Source organism: Anolis sagrei, chromosome 2 (assembly GCF_037176765.1).
Source record: "Anolis sagrei isolate rAnoSag1 chromosome 2, rAnoSag1.mat, whole genome shotgun sequence".
Taxonomy (NCBI): Eukaryota; Metazoa; Chordata; class Lepidosauria; order Squamata; family Dactyloidae; genus Anolis; species Anolis sagrei.
In genome coordinates this window covers 25296519-25321240 of record NC_090022.1, presented here as the reverse complement: position 1 = coordinate 25321240, position 24722 = coordinate 25296519, and the positions used below count along the sequence as shown (strand labels likewise).

The 24722-nt window shown below is 43.0% G+C and overlaps 1 protein-coding gene across 1 annotated transcript; it reads left to right on the top strand.

Annotated features, from left to right (window-relative positions):
- Positions 1–451: 451 nt before the first annotated feature.
- LOC132765639 (zinc finger protein 436-like) lies at positions 452–24722 on the top strand. Its single transcript, XM_067463388.1, has 8 exons — positions 452–650; positions 9428–9474; positions 11174–11300; positions 12847–12932; positions 16059–16179; positions 17633–17746; positions 19351–19983; positions 22165–24722. The coding sequence occupies exons 3-8, from the start codon at positions 11174–11176 to the stop codon at positions 23091–23093; spliced, it is 2010 nt and encodes a 669-aa protein (XP_067319489.1). The 5' UTR covers positions 452–650; positions 9428–9474; the 3' UTR covers positions 23094–24722.

Genomic DNA, 24722 nt, shown 5'->3' with positions numbered 1-24722 from the left:
GTAGGTGAACTATATATCCCAGCAACTACAACTCCCAAAAGACAAAATCATTTTTTTGTGTGAAGGACATACATTGGGTTGTTAGGTGTCTTGTGTCCAAATTTGGTGTCAATTCTTCTACTGGTTTTTGAGTTATTTTAATCCCACAAACAAACATTACTTTTTTATTTATATAGATGATAGATAGATGATAGATAGATAGATGATAGATAGATAGATAGATGATAGATAGATAGATAGAGAAAGATAGATAGATAGATAGATAGATAGATAGATAGAGAAAGATAGATAGATAGATAGATAGATAGATTCCCATCCATACCCTTTTCATTCAACCCTCGCATATAGCAGAGCATCAAGGCGCAGTGTGGCGTCCAACCGGCAGGGGTCGCTGTTTGACAGTATTGCGGGGCAGGCGGCGCCCTCTGCGCTTGCTCCTCCGCATTCGGAGGCGGAGTTGGCCCAAAGCAGGGCCTGCCTGCCTGCCTGCCTGCCTGCTTGCTTGCTTGCTCCTTTGGGGAGACCCAGTTATTGTGCAAGAGGAAGGAGCAAGCAGCACCGCCTTACTGCCAGCTCTCCTTGATGTTCAAAGTAAGGGGAAATCCAGTGGCTGCAAGGGGAAAAGGAAGGAGGAAAACACAGAAAAGCAGGTAAGGAGGGAGGGAAGGGCTCTCTTGGTTTGGATGGAAACTGGGGGTGCATCTTCACTGCAGAATGAATGCACTTTGACACCGCTTTAACTGCCATGGCTCAATGCTATGCAGCCCTGAGCTAGCAGAAAAGACCAAACAAATGCCATGACTGCACAAGATTGAGCCTTGGGAGTTAAAGTGGGGTCAAACTGCATTAATTCTACAGTGTAGATGTACTCTAGAGCAGCATGGATCCCTCCTCTGGTCATTTATCTCTGGCTGGATCCACACTGCTAAATAATCCAGGTTATTGAATCAAATAATTTATTTATTTACATTTATATGCCGCTTTTCTCACCCCGAAGGGGATTCAGAGCGGCTTACAAGATATAAATACATACAATATATTATATTATTAGCATAGTACAATAGGTTTTAAATGCTTGTTGTTATTGTTACTGTCTATTGTTTACTTTTGTTTATGAGATTTATCTTAACTGTTGTATTGATTGTTTTCTTATTGTTTTTATTGTTGATGTACTTTGGGCTCAGCCTCATGTAAGCCACACCGAGTCCCTTGGGGAGATGGTAGCGGGGTATAAATAAAGTTTTTATTATTATTATTATTATTATTATTATTATTATATCAGTGGTATATATTACTCTATTGTACTATACCATTATATTGTAATATTATTAGTAATATTACATGTAATATAAAATATGTAACTATAATATCATATTATTAGTAGTATTATATTATATATTATATAAATAAATAATCCAGGTTATCGAATCAAATAATCCAGATTATCTTTCTTGAACTGGATTACATGAGTCTACACTGCCATCTAACCCATTTCCAAGTGGATATTCTGGATTATTGTCGAAGGCTTTCATGGCTGGAATCACTAGGTTCTTGTGGGTTTTTTCGGGTTATAGAGCCATGTTCTAGAGGCATTTCTCCTGACGTTTCGCCTGCATCTATGGCAAGCATCCTCAGAGGTAGTGAGGTCTGTTGGAATTATTCTGGATTATTTTATACAGCAGTGTAAACGAGGCTTCTGCCAATATATCAAAACCATGTCGGGAGATTTCGACTGGCTGGTTGCACTAATTTTTATTTTATTGCTGTGTAATTCAAAATATGTAAACGTTGTTTTCCTCCCATATACTCATGGTCTGTCTCATATCTGAAAGGTTTGGAACCAGAAGTGTTTTAGATTTTGGAATATCTGTATTTGTAAATACATATTCTTTTTTTCCTGAAAACTAGTCAATTATGGCTGGATCTACACTGTCATATCATCCAGTTTCAAATTCATTGAATCATAAGAGTTGGAAGAGACTCCATGGGCCATCCAGTCCAACCCCCTGCCAAGAAGCAGGAAAATCGAATTCAGAGCACCCCCGATACATGGTCATCCAGCTTCTGTTTAAAAGCCTCCAAAGAAGGAGCCTCCACCACACTCTGGGGCACTGAGTTCCACTGCTGAACAGCTCTCACAGTCAGAAAGTTCTTCCTCATGTTAAGGTGGAATCTCCTTTCCTGTAGTTTGAAGCCATAGTCTCCAGGGCAGCAGAAAACAAGCCTGCTCCCTCCTCCCTATGACTTCCTCTCACATATTTATACATGGCCCTCATCATGTCTCCTCTCTGCCTTCTCTTCTGAAGGCTAAACATACCTAGCTCTTTGAGCCGCTCCTCATAGGGCTTGTTCTCCAGACCCTTGATCATTTTAGTCACCCTCTTCTGGACACATTCCAGCTTGTCAACATTTCCCTTCAATTCTGGTGGCCAGAACTGAACACAGTGTGATTCCAGGTGTAGTCTGACCAAGGCAGAATAGAGCGGTGGCATGACTTCCCTGCATCTAGACACTAGACTCCTATTTATGCAGGACAAAATCCCAGATTGTCTGCTTTGAACTGGGTGATATGAGTCTACACAATGTTTTAAACCGACAAACTGTTTTAAATTGATTGTTTTAAAGTGATTGTTTTATAACTGCGTTATTGTATTGAATTGAATTGTGATTTTTAACGTATTGTATCGGCACCGTGGGTTGTCTGTTGTAAGAAGTCCTGAGTCCCTCTTCAGAGGTGAGAAGGACGGGGTATAAATGCCTGAAATCTATATAAATAAAAATGTAATGTTAGTTTGTGGGATTAATATAACTCAAAAACCACTGGATGAATTGACATCAAATTTGTACACAATACACCTATTCGGCCAACAAATGACCATCACTCATAAAAACACTGAAAAACACAATGGAAGAGACTTAAAAAGCCAAAAAACCCACATATATACTCATATAGAGAAATATATATACACTCATATACTTACTTACTTACTTAGGCGATCCCTCGTTTTCGGAGTATGATGGTCCTCCAATGTTCTTGTGGGTCCGTAAGTGGCTGTGGAGCCCTATTCTTGCTCTGCACCTTCTTCCGCAGTGAGGGCATTGGTTTCCAGGTGGAAGGCGGTCCCGGTCGGGGTTGGCTTGACGCGCCTTCCTCCTAGCACGTTTCTCTCTTTCACCCTCCACTCGTGCCTCCTCGAATTCTGCGGCACTGCTGGTCACAGCCGACCTCCAGCTGGAGCGCTCAAGGGCCAGGGCTTCCCAGTTCTCAGTGTCTATGCCAGAGTTTTTAAGGTTGGCTTTGAGCCCATCTTTAAATCTCTTTTCCTGTCCACCGACATTCCGTTTTCCGTTGATAAGTTCGGAATAGAGCAACTGCTTTGGGAGACGGTGGTCAGGCATCCGGACAACGTGGCCAGCCCAGCGGAGTTGATGTTGGAGGACCATCGCTTCAATGCTGGTGGTCTTTGCTTCTTCCAGCACACTGACGTTTGTCCGCTTGTCTTCCCAGGAGATTTGCAGGATTTTCCGGAGGCAGCGCTGATGGAATCGTTCCAGGAGTTGCATGTGACGTCTGTAGACAGTCCACGTCTCACAGGCGTATAGCAGGGTTGGGAGGACAATAGCTTTATAGACAAGCACCTTGGTCTCCCTACGGATGTCCCGGTCCTCAAACACTCTCTGCTTCATTCGGGAAAATGCTGCACTTGCGGAGCTCAGGCGGTGTTGTATTTCAGCGTCGATGTTGACTTTGGTGGAGAGGTGGCTGCCAAGGTAGCGGAAATGGTCAACATTTTCTAATGTTACACCATTAAGCTGTATCTCTGGCATTGGGGAGGAGTTGGCTGGTGACTGCTGGAAGAGCACTTTGGTTTTCTCAATGTTCAGTGACAGGCCAAGCTTCGTGTATGCTTCTGCGAAGGTGTTTAGAGTGGCTTGTAGATCTTCTTCTGTATGCGCACAGACGACATTGTCATCAGCATACTGGAGTTCTATAACAGATGTTGTTGTAACTTTGGTTTTGGCTTTCAGTCTGCTGAGGTTAAACAGCTTGCCATCTGTCCGATAGATGATTTCCACTCCGGTGGGAAGCTTCCCATCAACAAGGTGAAGTATCATTGCGATGAAGATGGAGAATAGAGTTGGGGCAATAACACATCCCTGTTTGACACCCGATTCCACCTTAAATGGGTCACTTTGGGAGCCATTGCTGTCCAAGACTGTTGCCATCATGTCATCGTGGAGGAGCCGCAGGATGTTCACAAATTTGTTAGGGCATCCGATTTTGTGGAGGATGGTCCAGAGAGCGCTGCGATTCACTGTGTCGAATGCCTTGGCAAGGTCGATGAATGCCATGTACAGAGGTTGGTTTTGTTCCCTGCATTTTTCTTGGAGCTGTCGTGCAGTGAAGATCATGTCCACGGTTCCTCTGGAGGGGCGGAAGCCGTTCTGGGATTCTGGGAGGGTGTCTTCTGAGAGGGGCAGGAGGCGGTTTGCAAGGATTCTTGCGAGGATTTTCCCAGCGGAGGTTAGAAGGGAGATACCTCGATAGTTTCCGCAGTCTGTTCTTTCCCCTTTTTTGAAGAGGGTGATGATGGTGGCATCCTTGAAGTCTGCTGGGATTTTCTCGGTCACCCACACTTTTTCTATGAGCTGGTGGAGTTGGTGTGTCAGCTCAGGTCCTCCCTCTTTGAAGATTTCAGCAGGGATCCCATCCGGTCCGCTGGCTTTGTTATTCTTCTGCTGGCTGATGGCATTGCTGACTTCTTCCAAACTAGGCGGTGCTGCAAGCTCATCCCTGGTTTGTTGTTGCGGGATTTGTGAGAGGACCTCTTCGGCCACATTGGAGCTGCGGTTCAGGAGGCTTTGGTAGTGTTCTTTCCAACGTAGTGCAATTGAGTTTTGGTCCTTCAGGAGTTTGGTTCCATCTGATGAGCGTAGAGGCTGTATGCCATGGTTTCTTGGTCCGTAGATGACCTTTGTGGCTTTGAAAAATCCTTGAGCATTATGGGTATCTGCCAGGTGTTGGATTTCTTCAGCCTTCTTTGTCCACCAGATGTTCTTGAGTTCTCTTGTCCTTCTTTGGACCTCGGCTTTTGCACTAGCGTAGATCTTTTTCTTAGCAGCACAGTTGATGTTTCTCTGCCATGTTTGGAAGGCTTTCCTTTTCTTGTCAATTAGCTGTTGGATCTTGATGTCATTTTCATCAAACCAGTCTTGATGTTTCTTGGCTTGGTATCCAGTAGTTTCTTCGCAGGCTTGGATGATGGAGGTCTTCAGTTTGTTCCAATGTTCCTCAACATTTTCGGGGTGTTCTGTGGGTAGATGGTTCTTGAGTGCTGTTTGGAGATGGGCTCGTCTGGAGGGCTCCTGAAGGGCTTGGGTGTTCATTTTGCGCCTTGTCTTTCTGCCTTGGAGTCTGCGCTTGGGAGCGATCTTGATGGCCATCGAGGATCGGATTAGCCTGTGGTCAGTCCAGCAGTCGTCAGCACCTGTCATGGCTCTTGTGAGGAGCACGTCACGGCGGTCTCTGGCACGTGTGATTACATAGTCTAAGAGGTGCCAATGCTTTGACCGGGGGTGCTTCCATGATGCACCCCCCCCCTCGACGGACTGTCACCTTGCCGTGGTGAGGGGGCTTGCGTGTTCCGATGAACCTGTAGGCACAGCAACTGGAGTCGTGCACTCCCAGGAGTGGCTGCGGGGGAGGTCCCAGACCAAGAACAGTCCGAAGACCCAAAGACCTCAACGGCGGAGCAGGCGGAGGATAACATGGCCCATGTTACAACGGCTGCGAAGGCGGAAGAAGGCTGCAACAGACTGAGAAGCCACGGTCATTGTGTTAAACTACATCACCAGTGGAACCTCACTCTGTGAAGACTGTGTGTTGATCAGTTGTGCACTGACCTCCACACATTAAAAAAAAACCCACGCACAGGCGTCCTCCAAAGAAAATAAAAACCAACCAACCAAAGTCCCATGGCGATTAGCGAGTGGCGACGGGGGCAGGACTGTGAAATCTGGAAGCCCCTAGTCACAGACTGGCACATGGGCGGTGGGTATGGACTCAGTCGTTCTACCTCAAGGACCGAGGCAGTTGAGTAGTTCGGCAGCTGTATCCGCGACTGAGCAGCCCTTTTGAGGATCCACTCTGCTCACCCCACATGGGGAGGGGGCTAGAAAAGGTGCCCTAAACATAGTCTGCCTCTCTCATCCCTGACTGGACTGCCGCGTCCAGTGGGGTCACCACCCTGCGGCCATAAAAGAAAAATGAACTTTGGTACGTGGAACGTACGGACTCTGATGGACAACAGTGGCAGTGAACGCCCCGAACGCAGAACTGCCATCATTGCAAGGGAGCTGGGACGCTTCAACATCGACATAGCAGCCCTTCAGGAGACCCGGAGATCAGGAGAGGGACAGCTGAAGGAAGAAAAAGGAGGCTACACCTTCTTCTGGAAGGGACTGCCTGAAGAAGACCAAAGAATGCACGGAGTCGGCTTTGCCATCAGAAATGATCTGGTGAAACATCTGTCCGAAGCACCCACTGGCATCAACGAACGTCTCTCAACCCTCCGAATCAATCTTGCCAAAAACCAACGGGCAACCATCATAAGTGCCTATGCACCAACACTAGATGCTGACGAAGACATCAAGGAGAAATTCTACTGTCAGCTGGACACCGTCCTATCGGGGATACCTAAGGAGGACAAAATCATCCTCCTGGGGGACTTCAATGCAAGAGTCGGGCGAGACTTCGAACTGTGGCCAGGAACCATAGGAAAAGACGGGGTTGGAAACAGCAACCCGAATGGCATCCTGCTTCTCACCAAATGTGCGGAACACAACCTTGTCATCACCAACACGCTCTTCCGCCAGAAAAACAAGTTCAAGACACTCATATACACATTTATACACGCACAAAACACATATCCACAGACTGGGCCACAGCAACGCCTGGCAGGGACTGCTAGTAAATTAAGAAATAAATACACACTGCCATGTTATCCAGTTCAAAGCAGATTATACGGATTCAGAAACTGGATTTATATGGCTATGTACTCTGCCTATGTTACTACAGATTGTGAACCTATTATTCGAAAAGTTTGGGGCTAGAAGTATTTTGGATTGTTTTGGCTTTTGGAATTTCCATGTAGTATATAATCTTGAAGATGAGCCCTAATTTCTCTATGCAAAATCCACATATGTTTCAAATATACACCTTATCCATAGGCTGAAGGTAATTTTACCCACAATATTTAGCATGATTTTATTTATTTATTTATTTGCAGCATTTTTACCCTGCCCTTCTCAAGCCCTGGAGGGGGACTCAGAGCAGCTAACACAGGCAGCAATTCGATGCCACAATACCAATAAACACCAGTATAAAACCATAAATACATAAAAGGTTAAACAGTCACAATTAATTATATAATCACATATCAGTTTCCAATTATCATAACAGTTATCAGGTTCAGTTCCATGTTCAAAGTGCTGCTGAGTCCACTAGCCGAAAGCCTGGCTCCAAAACCACAATTTTAGTTTTTTTCTGAAGGAAAGGAGGGAGGACACCGATCTAATCTTGCTGGGGAGTGAATTCCACAAGCGGGGGGTCACCACCAAGAAGGCCCTGTCCCTCGTCCCCACCAGATGCATTTGCGAGGCCGGTGGGACCGAGAACAGGGCCTCCCCAGCAAAATGTATGTACCTAGAATCACTGAAAAAGCAAAGTTGTCCGCCTCTCAGCTACTTTGGAGCCCGACAGATTAGAGGTTCGAATCCAAGGAAAGTGCAGATGAGCTCCCTCTGTCAGCTCCAGCTCCCCATGCAGGGACATGATAGAAGTGACCCACAAGGATGGTAAAACGATTTCTCAAGTTGCTCCTGACATGGAAAAAAAAACTACTGGGAGGGACAATTTTGGATTTTGGAATTTTTCAGATTTCACAAATAATGCTTAACCTATATTTATCTTGTTTATTTTGGAGAGCCATTTAATAATAATAATAATAATAATAATATTTTATTTATACCCCGCTAACATCTCCCCAGGGGACTCGGTGCGGCTTACATGAGGCCGAGCCCACAACACATCAATAACAAAAGCAGTAATAACAATAATACAAAAACAGTAAATAAAAACTCATAACAGAAAACAAGCAATAAACATTAACAATAACACAATGGCCTTTAAAACCTATGGCTGGGCCAAACGTAATAATTAAAATTTTAAAATAATGCTGGGCATGACCGGGTAAAATATACTTAGGATAGATTTGTAGACGAAACAATGGCTGAAGAGAAAGTAAATTTCTAAACAGAACAGTAACACTATGTAACAATTTAAATATATGTGTGTGTGTGTGTGTGTTCCTGGTTTAAAAGTGTTATTTCCCATTTAATTGTGCTGTACTAACTTTGAAAGTAGTTATCATACTCCAGAAACTTCATTTTTGTGGCTGTATTGTAGGATGTCCCTCCTGCAAAAACAAAAGTTTTTGCCGTTTTAATAAACTAATAACTTCTTTTCAGGATGCAAAGAAAACACTGGTGAGCCCTCTCACCCTTTGGGTTCATTGCTCAACCAGTTCCCAATCTGCCTATCAACAGCCTTGTCCAGCCCTCCTTTTATTAGCTTGTTTGCAGGGATATCACGGGGACCTTGTCGAAGGCCTTACTGAAATCAAGATATGCTACATCCATGGCATTCCTTTCATCTACCAAGCTTTTAACCCTTATCAAAAAGAGAGATAAGATTAGTCTGGTATGACTTGTTTTTAAGGAACTCATGTTGACTCTCAAGTGATCACGGCATTCCTTCCTAAGTGTTCACAGACTGGTTAATGATCTGCTCTAGGATCTTTCCTGGTATTGATGTCAGGAATTGCTGGGTGGCAATGGTTTGGATCCTCTTCACCTTTTGAGTTTTCAGTCTGTCGAGGCCCCTTCCACACAGCTGAATAAAATCCCTTAAACACAATCGGCGCTGACAAAATTACCATCTGTCAGCTGCCAAAGACCACCCTACTCGGATCTGCGCACATTATTTGCCGATACATCACACGGTCCTAGACACTTGGGAAGAGTCAGACATGTGATCCAATACAACAGCCAGCAGAGTGATCTTGTTTGCTGTGTACTAATCTTGTTGTGTTTCAAATAATAATAAAATAGAAGCAACATAGGGATATGGTTTATATCAGGAGTAGAGCCATTTGTCTGTGTAGTTCAGTATTGTCAATTCTGATAGTAGCTCTTCAAATATTTAGGGAGGAGTATTTCCAAGTCCCATAAAGAAATCCCTAATGTTCCCTGGTAGTCTCCCATGCAAGTGTTAACATGATCTGACCGTGCTTCACTTTCAAATCCAGATGAGACAGGCTGAGTGTTATTGTGGTCTTTGATACAGATGTTTCTTTGTATTCTCTAGGAGTGCTTCTCAGATATCAGGATTTCGTCTTGGGCTTGGGCACCAAGGTAAGCAGTTTTCTGTGTAATGCAGTTCTGTTATTTTTTTGTAGGTCAATGAGCCCAAAAAACCTGAGAGTGGAAAGATTATCTACAGCTAGGTTTACATTAACAAGTTAATTCAGTTTCAGATTTGCTGAAAAAAAGCTATTTGGAGGTCTCCCTAAAATGTGTGTTGCAACACATGAGTATGTCGGCTTCAGTGCATAAGTGTGTCGCATGAATGTAACAAGAAATGACAAAAATCTTGAAAATGTATGTACAGTAGAGTCTCGCTTATCCAGTATAAACGGGCTGGTAGAACATTAAATAAGCGAAAATGTTGGATAATAAGGAAGGAAAGCCTATTAAACGTCAAATTACATTATGATTTTACAAATTAAGCACCAAAACATTATGTTTTACAACAAATCGACAGAAAAATTTCAAAACATGTTAATGATACGTAGTAATAATTGTATTTACAAATTTGGCACCAAAACATCGCAATGTATTGAAACAGCTGTGGATCTGGGCTGGAGGCAGAGTGCGTTGGATAAGTGAGACTCTACTGTATCTTACAAATCATATATTTTAAAATATATATATAAATGAAAAGTTTTCATGACATATGTTGTGTTCCTTTAGTCTTTGTTATTACAATTTATGTTTGTGTCTGTGGCCCCTTCTACACTGCCATATAATCTAGATTATTGAATCAGATAATGAGTTTGCACTGTCATATAATCCAGTTCAAAGCAGATAATCTGGATTTTATATGGCAGTGTAGAGGGGCCTGCGTCTCTTAAGAAGAGTTTGGTTTGACCTCTGGTTTGCTAGTAAAACTGAATTACTTTGTCACAAATTGATGCATGTCTAAAAAGTCTGTCACCAACAACATGAAACATTTGGAAAGCTGTAACCTAGAATATGGGTTTTTTGTTCGATTTCCCCCCCACAATACACATTTATAGTGGTGTAGTGGGATGTAAGTTTATTTACTAATGTGGATGTTTTGTTTAGATTTATGTTATTATAGAATTTGGTCCGATTATGTGTACATTAATTTATTGATGTCAGGTTTAATTTACTGATGTTGGGTCTTTAATGTTACTTTTATAATTGGGATTTTATGTTAATATCATGTGTTTTATTTTGGCATTGAATATTTGCCATTGTTATGTTGGAATCTGCCCTGAGTCCCTTTGGGGAGATAGGATGGAATACAAATAAAGTTTTGTTTATTATTGTTTACCGAAACCCTTGTAAAAGTATTTTTAGGTTTGTTGTTTAATCAGACATTAAAATACCTGCATAGATGTTTCATTGTAATTGTGAATGTGTGTTGGATAAAAACCACAAATGTTAGCTATAGCCGGAACATGGTTTTTAAATGCCATTTGCAGCATTTTCACTAAGTGCACATGCTCCTATCATGTTGCCCACAGGCACATGTTGCCCACAGGCACTAAGATGCCAAATGAATAAATGGAGTCTATTGTCTGTCTTCAAACAGGCTCTATTAGGCCCCTTCTACACTGCCATATAATCCATAATATCAGAGCAAATAATCCAGTGGCACAGTGGGTTAAACCCTTGTGCCGACAGGACCGAAGATCGACAAGTCTCAGGAAAATGAGTGAGCATGTGCTGGTGACTTTCCCAAGTTCTTCTGCAATTGCAGTTTGAGTTTGCTTTCAGAGTGAAAGGTGTTGCCTCTTTCTTAAAGATGCAGGTGGCCTTTGAGGAGGTGGCGCTGCATTTCACTGAGCAGGAATGGACCTTGATGGATGCGGACAAAAGAGCGCTCTATTGGGATGTCCTGCAGGAGAACTACCGGCACGTGATTTCATTAGGTGAGCTTCCTTCCTTCTTTCCTGGAGTCTTTTCTCAGAGGGACACAAAACCTGGACTTCCCAAAGGCACTAGGTCCCTCTTTAGAAAGGCAATATGACTCAAAGGTTTTTAGTGGAGGGGGAGAAGAGAGGTTTTGCTATCGCTGTTCCATTTTTTTCTATTTGCAGCCATCCTGATGTATCACATAAATGACATGGTGGCATCCAAACATCCCATTGGAACAGGGGCAAATTTGGTACTGGCATCTTTCGAAAATGAAATCTGTTTTGCTACCTTGTTGAACCCATTCTGTTTAACCCATTGCGGGTGACACAATGGGTTAAACCCTTGTGCTGCTGAACTGCTTACCTGTAGGTTGGCAGTTTGAAGCCATGGATTGGGGCGAGCACCTGCTGTTAGCCCTAGCTCCTGCCAACCTAACAGTTTGAAAACATGCAAATGTGAGTAGATCAAAAGGTACCACTTCTGCGGGAAGGTAATAAACGTGCCCATGCAGCCATGCTGGCAACATGATCAGGAGGTGTCTATGGACAACAGGCTCCTTGGCTTAGAAATGGAAAAAGAGCACCTCCCCATGGCTGCCTCCAGAAGCCGGAGATGAAAGGAGAAGACTTTACCTTTGTTCGGAGACGACTGAACGAATGAACAACATCAACTGTATATACTCAAGTATAAGCCTAGTTTTTCAGTCCTTTTTTTAGGCTGAAAAAATCTCCCCCGGCTTATACTCGAGTCAATGTTATTTATTATTTTACTTTGTTGTTGTTGTTGTTGTTGTTATTATTATTATTACATTATATAGTGCACACGTCTTTGTTATTCCACTGTATTAAAGGCATTGAATGTATCTGTGTATGCTGTAATCTGCTCTGAGTTCCCTCGGGGAGTTAGAGCATAATATCAATAAAGTATTGTTGTTATTATTTCTCAGTCTTAGTCACACTAGGGTTTAATACAGGGGTCCTCAAACTAAGGCCCGGGGGCCAGATGCGGCCCCCAAGGTCATTTACCCGGCCCTCACATGGGTCAAACTAAGTCTGAAACGACTTGAAAGCACACAACAACAATCCTGTGTCATCAGCCAAAAGCAGGTACACACTTCCCTTTGAAATACTAATAACTTTATATTTGTTAAAATTGTTCTTCATTTTAATTATTTAATTCTTTAAAGTGTTTTTACACTACAAATAAAATATGTGCAGTGTGCATAGGAATTCATGTTTTTTTCAAATTATAATCCGGCCCTCCAACAGTTTGAAAGACTGTGACCTGGCCCTCTGTTTAAAAAGTTTGAGGACCCCTGGTTTAACAGGATCCTAAAATATAAGCTATGGCTAACTATTGTATCTACGGTATTGTATCTACTGTCTGTTTTCAGTTGGGATATTAGTGTTATGCTGGGATTTTAGAAGCTTTCTCCAATATATGAACCAAATAGTTGAAGGCAATGTATTGAAGTTGAGGTTGTGTTGCATGTTTTTCGTAGAAGAAAGACTATGGAATGTCAAATTATCACATGACTAATGCCTGTTCTTTCATCTTCAGGAATCCTTCTTAGTTTGACAGACAAAGACAGTTCATCCCAGCTTCCATTGATGTCCTATTTCTCTAAGAGCATGGAGTTTCCCCAGGTAGGCATTATTAAAACAAAAGACTTTGTTTGTAAACCACCCTATCTCTCCAAAGGGACTGAGGATGGTTTCCAACATGTAAGGCAAAACATTCAATTGCCGGAAAGAAAACCATACAGACAATACATCAAAATAAACACCTTCAATAATACATTAAACCTAAAAAAACCTACCAAAATATCATCATAGAATACCAAAAAACTGTTAAAACACACTGAAAGTAAAAAAAAAAAAATGGTAAAAAACCCCTAGAAATGGTGTATAAAGATGCAGATAAAAGATGCTGGAAATGCAAAATGCAAGAAGGGTCATACTACCATATGTGGTCTCATGGAAAAGTAAACAATTATTGGAAAACTAACCGTCCCCTGCCACGCGTTGCTGTGGCCCACATGGGGGTTCAGTGTGGGAGGTTTGGTCCAATTCTATTGTTGGTGGGCTTCAGAATGCTCTGTGATTGTAGGTGAACTATAAATCCCAGCAACTACAACTCCCAAAAGTTAATATTCTATTTTCCCCAAACTCCACCAGTGTTCACATTTGGACATATTGAGTATTTATGTAGAGTTTGGTCCAAATCCATCATTGTTTGAGTCCACAGTGATCTCTGGATGTAGGTGAACTACAACTCCAAAACCAAAGGACACTGCCCACCAAACCCTTCCAGTATTTTCTGTTGGTCATGGGAGAACTGTGTGCCAAGTTTGGTTCAATGCCATCATTGGTGGGGTTCAGAATACTCTTTGATTGTAGGTGAACTATAAATCCCAGCAACTACAAATCCCAAATGACAAAATCAATTTTTTGAGTGAAGAACATACATTGGGTTGTTAGGTGTCTTGTGTCCAAATTTGGTGTCAATTCGTCCAGTGGTTTTTGAGTTCTGTTAATCCCACAAATGAGCATTACATTTTTATTTATATAGATTATTCACAAAAAGTGTCAAATAATATTAAGAGCAGAATGGACAATGAAACCTAAATAATACTTACTGGGGATGTTTGACTTTGAACTATTTGCAGACAGTAATAAAGACAAGATTTTCACTTATTTTATAACCACAGCAAGACTAGTTTATGCAAAAGCTTGGAAACTGGACACTATACCAGATAAGGAACTTTGGATGGACAAGATAATAGAGACAAAGGACATGGATAGACTTACATTTTTGTTAAAGAAAAACACCAGCAGGAGTATGAAAACGACGGCCTGGTCAACTTTTGAAGGATATTTGAAGATGCAACATTAACATAGAAAAAGTAAAGGGAAGATTTGGACTACATGAAAGGAGGGAAAGAAAAAGATAGCCAGAATCAGAAAATTAACAGATTTGAATGTAAGGAGGAAGAATGGATGTTAAGAATACAGCCTCTCCCCTTTTCCTCCTCCCCCCATCCCCTCTTCCTTTGGGTTTTTTTCCTTTTCTCTGTCTTCCTCCCTCCCTTTTTCCTTCACCATTATTTTTTTGTGTGTTTGTTTTTTCTTGATATTTTATTGTAACCTTGTTTGAATATTCTCAATAAATTTTTTTTAAAAGTAAATACTGTATTGAAGGAGTTGGGGGTGGTGACAGCCGACAGGGAGCTCTGGCGTGGGCTGGTCCATGAGGTCGCGAAGAGTCGGAGACGACTGAACGAATGAACAACAACAACTGTATATACTCAAGTATAAGCCTAGTTTTTCAGTCCTTTTTTTAGGCTGAAAAAATCTCCCCCGGCTTATACTCGAGTCGATGTTATTTATTATTTTACTTTGTTGTTGTTGTTGTTGTTGTTGTTGTTATTACATTTATTATTTTATTATTGTTGTTATTATTACATTTATTATTTTACTCTATTATTGTTATTGTTACATTTATTATTTTACTCTATTATTATTATTGGAGGACATGTAAGCATATTTACATTGAAGAAGGTTAGAATAATGGTTTAATCAGAGTTGGACAGTCTTACCTTGAATTACAGTTTTATTCAAAAACATTTAACCTACTAATGCCTAAATTAATATAATTTTATTGGTATCTATTTTTATTTTGAAATTTACTAGTAACTGCTGCATTTCCCACCCTTGGCTTATACTCGAGTCAATACATTTTCCCAGTTTTTTGTGGTAAAATTAGGTGCCTTGGCTTATATTCGGGTCGGCTTATACTCGAGTATATACAGTATTAAATATTTTAAAAACCATTTCATTGGAGCTCCATCAGTCAACAAACCAATGGCCAGGATTACAAAGTGATTGTGGCCAACTATAAAAGGGCTGGGCTAGGGATAGTGCTATGACGTATCATAGGGCCGGGGAAGTGGATGAAGTGCAGGACCAAGTGCTATTTGGTTACCTAGGAACTGGGCCTAGGGACGAATCATTCTCAAAAATTTTGCTGGAACATCCAGGTTTTCAAGTCCCTGCAAAAGGAGGACAGTGTGGACGATTGCCTAATTTCCCTGGGGAGGGTGTTCCAGAGTTGGGGAGCCACCACAGAGAAGGCCCTCTCTGTCATCCCCACCAGCGGTGCTTGTGAGAGGAGAGTCTCCCCAGAAGATCTTAGAGCCAATACTGGTTCGTATGGGGATATGAGATCCTGAAGATAGGCAGGGCCCAAACCATTTAGGGCTTTATAGGTCAAAACTTGCACGTTGAATTGGGACATTGGCAACCAGTGGAGCTGCTTTAATAGGGGCTACATACAGGTTCTTAGGAATTGTGGGAGTTGGAGTCCAAAACACCTAGAGGGCTGAAATTTGCCCATGTCTGATTTAGAGAGAGTTTGCCTTTGCCTTCCTCTGAGGCTGAGAGTATGACTTGCCGAAGGTCACCAAATGAGTGAGCAGAGATTTGAACTCTGGTCTCCAAAATCCAGAACGCAGACCACTCCATCACACTGTCTCATACATTTATGATTTTTTAAAGCTTGTAAGTCTTCCTCGAGACAATCTGGCATTTGTCATTGACAACAGTAACTTCTATTGCCTCTGCATTTTTTATAATATGTTAAATCCCAGGGATGGAGCTGAATAGTGAAGAAAGCCAGAAGGCTTGCTAATGAAAGGATTAGGGTTGGTATTGTGGCATAGATTGCGGTTTGGCACATTTTAAGAGTTACAGGTGTTTTTTTCCCTAATGTAGGTAGCATTTGAGGAGGTGGCTCTGCATTTCACGCGGCAGGAGTGGGCTTTGATGGATGAGAATGAAAGAACTCTCTACTGGGATGTCATGCAGGAGAACTACCAGCATGTGACTTCATTGGGTAAGCTTTCCGCTCCTAATAGGACTCAAAGTCTATGGAACGCCCTCCCCAGTGAAATTAGATCAGTCCCCTCCCTCCTGGCCTTCAGGGGGTAAAAACTACATACCTCTGGGATCAGGCTTTTGTTCAGTAATGGGAGCAGTAATAATAAATCTTAACTGAACATTGATGACTTGGACTGGACCTGGATTATGACCTGGATCATGTGATTTTAACTGTTGTTTTAATGCTATGTTTTTAATTGGCTGGTTTTAATGCTGTTTATTTATCGATGATATGTATACACGTGGCATCAAATTGTTGCCTTTGTAAGGCCGCCATGAGTCCTCTTCGGATTGGAGAAGGGCGGAATATAAGCATGGTAAATAATCTATATAAATAAAAACGTAATGTTCATTTGTGGGATTAACATAACCCAAAAACCACTGGGGGAATTGATACCAAATTTGGGCACAAGACACCTAAAAACCCAATGTATGTCCTTCACTAAAAAAAAACAACTGATTTTGTCATTTGGGAGTTGTAGTTGCTGGGATTTATAGTTCACCTACAATCAAAGAGCATTCTGAACTCCACCAATGATGGAATTGAACCAATCTTGGCACACAGAACTCTAATGACAAACAGAGAATACTGGAAGAGTTTAGTGGACATTGACCTTGAGTTTTGGGGTTGTAGTTCACCTACATCCAGAGAGCACTGTGGAATCAAACTCAAACCCCACCAATGATAAAATTGGGCCAAACTTCCCACACAGAACCCCCATGACCACCAGAGTGGGCCACAGCAACACGTGGCAGGGGACGGCTAGTAAATAAATAAATAATGTTGGGCTACTCAGAGGCAGTTAGGCTCTTTTCAAAACAGGGGTGGAAATCAGTGTGGTATTCTTGCATAAAGCCCAGAAATACTGAACTTTGTTAAGCTTAAATTCTCAACTATTTGGCTCTTATGTTGGGAGGAAGCTTCTACAATCCCAGAATAACACTAATAGCCCCACTGAAAACAGACAGTAGATATAGTACTGTAGTTACAATAGTTAGCCACAGTTTATATTTTAGTAAAGGTAAAGGTTTCTTCTGACATTAAGTCTAGTCATGTCTGACTCTGGTGGGTGGGACTCTTCTCCATTTCTAAGAGTCGGCGTTGTCTGTAGATGCCTCCAAGGTTGTGTGGCCCGCATGATTGCATGGAGTGCTGTTACCTTCCTGTCGGAACTGTATTTATTAATCTATTCACATTTGCATGTTTTTGAACTTCTAGGTTGGCAGAAGTTGGGTTTTACAGCGGGAGCTAACCACACTCTCCAGATTTGAACTGCCAACCTTTCAGTCAGCAAGTTCAGCAGCTCAGCAGTTTAACTCGCAGCGCCACCGGGGACTCCATTTGATACATAAAATTCATTGTATGTGCATTGCAGTAATAAACTGTTTGTCTTCCTCATTCTGAACAGGACTTCCAATGTTGCAGTCTAGCATCCCTGCACATCACAGAGAAGCAAAAGATCTATGGAGATGGCCTTTCCAGGGACATCAGAGAAAACCACCCTTGACAAAATTTATTCAAGGTGAGACGGAGGCTAAAAGAATCTGTAATGATGGAGTCAAGTATCTTTTTAATAGTATTTTCTCTACCCTTTCTTTGAAAGTAGCCAGTCTAGAGCAAAAGCTTTTGGTGCAAACCACCCTTTGGCAGAGAAATCTAAAAGACCTGTAAAACTATAACTTGCCAGATATACTAAAAATTAACTAGGTGTTTTTAATTACAAAAATGTGAATCAAGCACTGAAAGGGCTAAATGGATACAGTGTCAGTGTTAGTTGTTATTGTTTATTGTTTACTTTTGGGTATGAGATTTATTTTAACTGTTGTATTGTTTGTTTTTTATTGCTTTTACTGTTGATGTACTTTGGGCTCGGCCTCATATAAGCCGCACCGAGTCCCTTGGGGAGATAGTAGTGGGGTATAAATAAAGATTATTATTTTTTATTATTATTATTATTATTATTATTATTATTATTATTATTAGGTTCTTGTGGGTTTTTTTGGGCTATAGGGCCATGTTCTAGAGGCATTTCTCCTGACGTTTCGCCTGCATCTATGGCAAGCATCCTCAGAGGTAGTGAGGTCTGTTGGAAATAGGACAATGGGTTTATATATCTGTGGAATAGTTGGGGTGGGGCAAAGAGCTCTTCTCTGCTATTATTATTATTATTATTATTATTATTATTATTATTATTTGTCGTGTCAGGAATGTCCTGTTGTGAGAGAATTGGCCGTCTGCAAGGACGTTGCCCAGGGGACGCCCAGATGATTTTGATGTTTTATCATCTTTGTGGGAGGCTTCTTTCATGTCCCCGCATGAGGAGCTGGAGCTGATTGAGGGAGCTCATCTGCCTCTCCCCGGAGTCGAACCTGCGACCTGTCGGTCTTCAGTCCTGCTGGCACAGGGCTTTAACCCACTGCGCCACCGGGGGGCTCCAATTATTATTATTATTATTGTCAGCCCCAGTGGGAGAAAGGCCTCAATGAGGGAGGCCTCATGGTGTGGTAGGCCTCAGTGATAGTAGGTTTCAGTCTGAGAAGGCCTCAGTGTGGGAGAAAGGCCTCAGTGTGAGGTAGGGCTCAGTATTAGTAGGCCTCAGTATGAGAAGCCCTCATGTGTAAAGCTCCAGTGTGAAGGCTGCTCTGTGTAAAGCTACTGTGTGAAGCTCCTGTGTAATTTTGGTGTGAGAAGAGGCTCTGTGAGAGTGAAGCTATTTATCTGCATATGAAAGAAGCTTAGAGTGGAAGCAAAGAAGGAAGTATAAAGAAATTTATTTGTGTTGTGGAAACCTTGTTGTTGTAAATAGTGCACATATTTTTTTTCCTACAAAGAAAGGCCTCCTGTAGAAGAGATAACATTGGTGTTTTTTCTTTTCTTTTTATCACTTTGGGCTACTGGTGCTGGGTCACGCCTCTGCTAATAAGTTACTCTACTATACATTCATGGGGAGGGTCTTTTGTTAATATGCCCACTCACCCAACTCCGTAGCGTTGAGCCATGGCAGCTACAATGATGTCAAACTGCATTACTTTTACAGTGTAGATACAGTCCCATTCTTGTGCTTCTTTCTACCTTTTCATTCCCCCACCCCCAGTTTTTATTGAAAGTGACATTTTTTCTTTGCAGGGGATGGTTGTCAACAAAGGAGTCTGGAAACCATGGAGCTATGTAGAAGGTTGCTGGGTCATTCCCAAGAGAAGGGCTTTCCCAGCCATGATGCCAAGAATAATGGGCAAAAACCAGAAAATTCGCAGGGGAATCGGACACTGGAGACACCCGGAGAAACAGCTCATTTGAATGGAAGCATCAAAACTGCAAAGTGTCCTCCCACCGGTGTGGGAGAAAGGAAGGATTCTTGTCCGAAGTGTGGGAAAACCTTCTGCCACAAATCCGCACTCACTGCACACTTGAGAATCCACACGGGGGAGAAGCCCTATCAGTGCCTGGAATGCGGGAAAAGCTTCAACCAGAGCTCGGCCCTCACTCAACACCAGAGAATCCACACCGGCGAAAAACCCTACATTTGTCCCAGTTGTGACAAGAGGTTCAGCCAAAGCTCCGCCCTGACTCAGCACCAGAGGATCCATACCGGTGAGAGGTTTTACGCTTGCCTCGACTGCTCGAAAACCTTCGTTTACCAGTCGGCTCTGATTCGGCATCGGAGGATCCACACGGGGGAAAAGTGCTACAAGTGCCCTGAATGTGGGAAAGGCTTCAACCAAAGCTCCAATCTTATTACACACCGGAAAATTCATAATGGTAAGGAGGTGCAATTACAGTGTTCCCTCACTACTTCGCGGTTCGTTTTACGCGGACTCTCTGTTTTGCGGGTTTTTGAAAATCTATGTAAATAAAAATGTAATGTTCGTTTGTGGGATTAACAGAACTCAAAAACCATTGGACGAATTGACACCAAATTTGGACACAAGACACCTAACAACCCAATGTATATCCTTCACTCAAAAAATTGATTTTGTCATTTGGGAGTTGTAGTTGCTGGGATTTATAGTTCACCTACAATCAAAGAGCATTCTGAACCCCACCAACGATGGAATTGAACCAAACTTGGCACACAGTTCTCCTACGACTAATAGATAAAAACTGGAAGGGTTTGGTGGGCAGTGTCCTTTGGTTTTGGAGTTGTAGTTCACCTACATCCAGAGATCACTGTGGACTCAAACAATGATGGGTCTGGACCAAACTCTGCACGAATTATTAAATATGTCCAAATGTGAACCCTGGTAGAGTTTGGGGAAAATAGAATTTTGACATTTGGGAGTTGTAGTTGCTGAGATAGTTCAGCTACAATCACAGAGATTCTGAACCCCACCAACAATAGAATTGGGCCAAACCTCCCACACAGAACACCCATTTGGGCCATAGCAACGCGTGGCAGAGGCCGGCTGGTATTAATATAAAATCACATTCAAAGCACCCCCAACAGATGGCTATCCAGCCTCTGCTTAAGAGCCTCCAAAGAAGGAGCCTTCACTACACTCTGGGGCAGAGAGTTCCACTGCTGAACAGCTCTCACAATTAGGAAGTTCTTCCTCATGTTCAGGTGGAATAGCCTTTCCTGTAGTTTGAAGCCAGGGACTCCGGAACTGCGGCAGTTTGAGGCATGCCGGGGAAGGCCTACCTCCTTGGCCTCCACAGACCCCGGAAGTGTGGCGGCCTAAGGCACAGTGGGGAAGGTCTGCCTCCCTGGCCTGCTGTTGCCTGTATAGCTCCGGAGGCTCTGCCAGGGTCTACTGAGGCCAGGAAGGCAGGTAGGTGCCCTCGGGTTGGGTAAGAAAATAATATATAAATATATAAAATAATGTATCACACTGTGTCCAGTTCTAGCCACTGCAATCTAAAGGAGATGTTGGCAAACTTGAATGTGTCCAGAGGAGGGCGACTAAAATGACCAAAGGTCTGAAGAACAAGCCCTATGAGGAGCGGCTTAAAGAGCTGGGCATGTTTTGCCTGCAGAAGAGAAGAATGCTAGGAGAAATGATGAGAGGAAATATGCGAGGAGAAGTCATAGGGAGGAGGGAGCAAGCTTGTTTTCTGCTGCCCTGGAGACACTGGCTTCAAACTACAGGAAAGGCGATTCCACCTGAACATGAGGAAGAACTTCCTAATTGTGAGAGCTGTTCAGCAGTGGAACTCTCTGCCCCGGAGTGTAGTGGAGGCTCCTTCTTTGGAGGCTTTTAAGCAGAGGCTGGATGGCAATCTGTTGGGGGTGCTTTGAATGTGATTTTCCTGCTTCTTGGCAGAATGGGGTTGGACTGGATGGCCCACGAGGTCTCTTCCAAATCTATGATTTTATATCTGTTATTGGAGATGGTGATAGGGCATTCGGACAATTCGGCCAGTCCAGCAAAGTTGATGGTAGGGCTGTGGCCTTCATTTAGCTCACAGATTTATTTATTTAAAGTATTTATATTCCGCCCTTCTCACCCCGCAGGGGACTCAGGGCGGATTACAATGTACATATACATGGCAAACATTCAATGCCATAGGCACACAACATATATAGACAGACACACAGAGGCTATTTAACATCCCAGCTTTTTCATGAGGGTATTCTGGCCACCAGGAGAGCTGCCGCTTCACCGTCCATTTGTGACACTGATGAAGCACTTCCTCATTCTTTGCATGCTTGCTGGAGATTTTTATGGCATCGTAAATTAGTCTCCCTGCATAAGCGGTACCTAAATTTCCTAGTTGACAGATGCAACTGTCTTTCGGGCTTTAAAGGTCGACAGCAAGCTACACAAATTCTTCGGAAGCTCACTCCGAACCAGGTGGCTTCAAACTCATGACCTTTTGGTCAGTAGTGATCTTAATGCAGCTGATTCTCAGCCAGTTGCGCCACAGTCCCAGTGCCAAATCTGAAAGGATCTGCCATTTTTGGCTACATGATATATTCTTTCCTTTTCTCTCATCTTGCAGGAAATGGGACAGTGTGTAGGAATGAGAAGAATAATCCTCAGTCGGAAAGTCGCACACAGTTAGAAGCCGACGCAGGAGTCCGTAAACTGTCCCAACCAGTTTCTTCTCCTCAGACTCCTCAACTGGAGAAAGATCTTCTCAGTCGGACATCTGTGGAGAAAGATTCCTCGGTTCTTCCAGCTCGAAATGGACTTCCAGAAGGTTTCATCCCTCAGAAGATCAGAATAAAGACCCCTCGGGTTAAGAGATCCCTTGTGTGCCTGGAGTGCGGAAAGAGCTTCAAATACAGCTCCCATCTGGTTAACCACGAGAGGATCCACACGGGAGAGAAGCCCTACAACTGCACCGATTGCGGGAAGAACTTCATCCAGAGCTCGGCCCTCAAGAGGCACCAGAGGAGCCACCGCGGAGACCGTCCTTACCAGTGTGCCGACTGCGGGAAGAGCTTCAGCCGGAACTCACACCTAGCGAAGCACCGAGGGATTCATACTGGAGAGAAGCCTTTTGAGTGCCTCGACTGTGGGAAGAAGTTCAGTGTCAAAATGAACCTGGCGATTCACCGGCGAATCCATACCGGGGAGAAACCTTATACATGCCCAGAGTGTGGGAAAAGCTTCAGCCAGCGGCCTCATTTCATCATCCATCGGAGAATCCACACCGGAGAGAAACCTTATTCATGCCCCGACTGCGGGAGGAGCTTTCGGGTGAGCTCCCACCTTGTTACGCACCAGAAGGTCCACATGGGGAAGACGTCCTTCATATGTCCCGAATGTGGGAAAAGCTGTAATGGTAGCAAAGAGTTTATTCAGCACAAGATGCTCCACATCCATGGAGGAAGCCATCAAGGGCCCAATCTGGGGGTCAGCGTTAAAACTGAATTTTGTGCTCCTGAGTCTGTTAGTCCACAAGATAGTAGCTATTGGACTTGAAATAGGTTGGCAAATGACTGGCTAGGTTGGGCAAAGAATGGGGAGGTGTTATGGGCTCCCTCTTAGGATTGCAAATGGTGAAATCCTTTATGTGCTTTAGATGGTATGTTTATTGTTATGTTCAATATGTTTTAACTGTTTTATAATTTTATATGGTATGTTTATTGTTATGTTATGATGCGGCATTGGATTATTGCTGTAGTTTGTAAGCTGCCCTGAGTCCCCTTCGGGGTGAGAAGGGCAGGGTATAAATAGAGTAGAGAGAGAGAGAAGGGGAACCTGTCAATCAAATTGTAAATCATATATCTAGGATGCGCAATTATAATAAATAATAAATTTTATTTATACCCCGCCAAATAAAATCTCCCCAAAGGGGACTCAGGGCGGCTAACATGAGGCTGAGCCCAAAAATACAATACAACAAATGCAAACAACAAAAATTACATTAAGAAAAAAATATGTAGAGTAGCAAAATAAGATAAATAAAACAAGTTAACACAATATAAAATCGAACAGAATGGGCAGGCCGAATGGATGAGGTAAAATGATAAAACCTTAGATGAGGTAGGAAAGAAAATACGTAATTGAGAGGAACCCAAAAGAATAAACAGTGGGATAGGCTTTTAGTTTAGGACGGGGGAAAGTGCATCATAGGGGCAACACTAGATGGAGCAAACAGAAAGAAGATTCCACCTGAACATGAGGAAGAACTTCTTGACTGTGAGAGCTGTTCAGCAGTGGAACTCTCTGCCCAGAGTGTGGTGGAGACTCCTTTTTTGGAGGCATTTAAGCAGAGGCTGGATGGCTATCTGTTAGGGGTGCTTTGGATGGATTTTCCTGCTTCTCGGCGGGGGGTTGGACTGGATGGTCCACGATGTCTCACAGTCAGGATGTTCAGGTGGAATCTCCTTTCCTGTAGTTTGAAGCCATTGCTCCGCAGCCTAGTCTTCGGGGCAGCAGAAAACAAGCTTACTCCCTCCTTCCTATGACTTCCCCTCACATATTTATACATGGCTATCATGTCTCCTCTCAGCCTTCTCTTCTTCAGGCTAAACATGCCCAGCTCTTTGAGCCACTCCTCATTGGGCTTGTTCACTAGATCCTTGATCATTTTAGTTGCCCTCCTCTGGACACATTCCAGCTTGTCAACATCTCCCTTTAATTGCAGTGCCCAGAATTGGACACTGTGGGATTCCAGTTGTGGTCTAACCAAGGCAGAATAGAGGGATAGCATGACTTCCCTGGATCTTTACACTATTCCTCTATTGATGTACCCAGGTGTCACCCATCCTATTTGTGCATTTAATTTTTATTGTCACAGTGTACTACCGTACATTTCTCCTTGTTGAAATTCATTCTGTTACTTTTGGCTCAGCTCTCTAATCTTGGATTATGATCTAGTCCTCGGGGGTAGTCGCTATCCCTCTCACTGGTGTTGTCTGCAAATGTTACATGTATGCCTTCTGTTCCATCGTCCAGTATGTTGAATAGCACTGGGCCCTGGACAGACATCAGCAGCACTCGACTGGTCACTTCTCTCCAAGATGAAAAAGGAGGAGTCAGTGGTGAACCCAGGCCTGGGCAAACTTGGGCCCTCCAGGTGTTTTGGACTTCAACTCCCACAATTCC

Coding starts and splice junctions, on each gene's coding strand:
- LOC132765639 (XM_067463388.1), top strand. CDS start 11,174: ATGCAGGTGGCCTTTGAGGAGGTGGCGCTGCATTTCACTGAGCAGGAA. Junction 17,747..19,350: donor CTTGACAAAATTTATTCAAG/GTGAGACGGAGG, acceptor TTTTCTTTGCAG/GGGATGGTTGTCAACAAAGG. Junction 19,984..22,164: donor ACACCGGAAAATTCATAATG/GTAAGGAGGTGC, acceptor CTCATCTTGCAG/GAAATGGGACAGTGTGTAGG.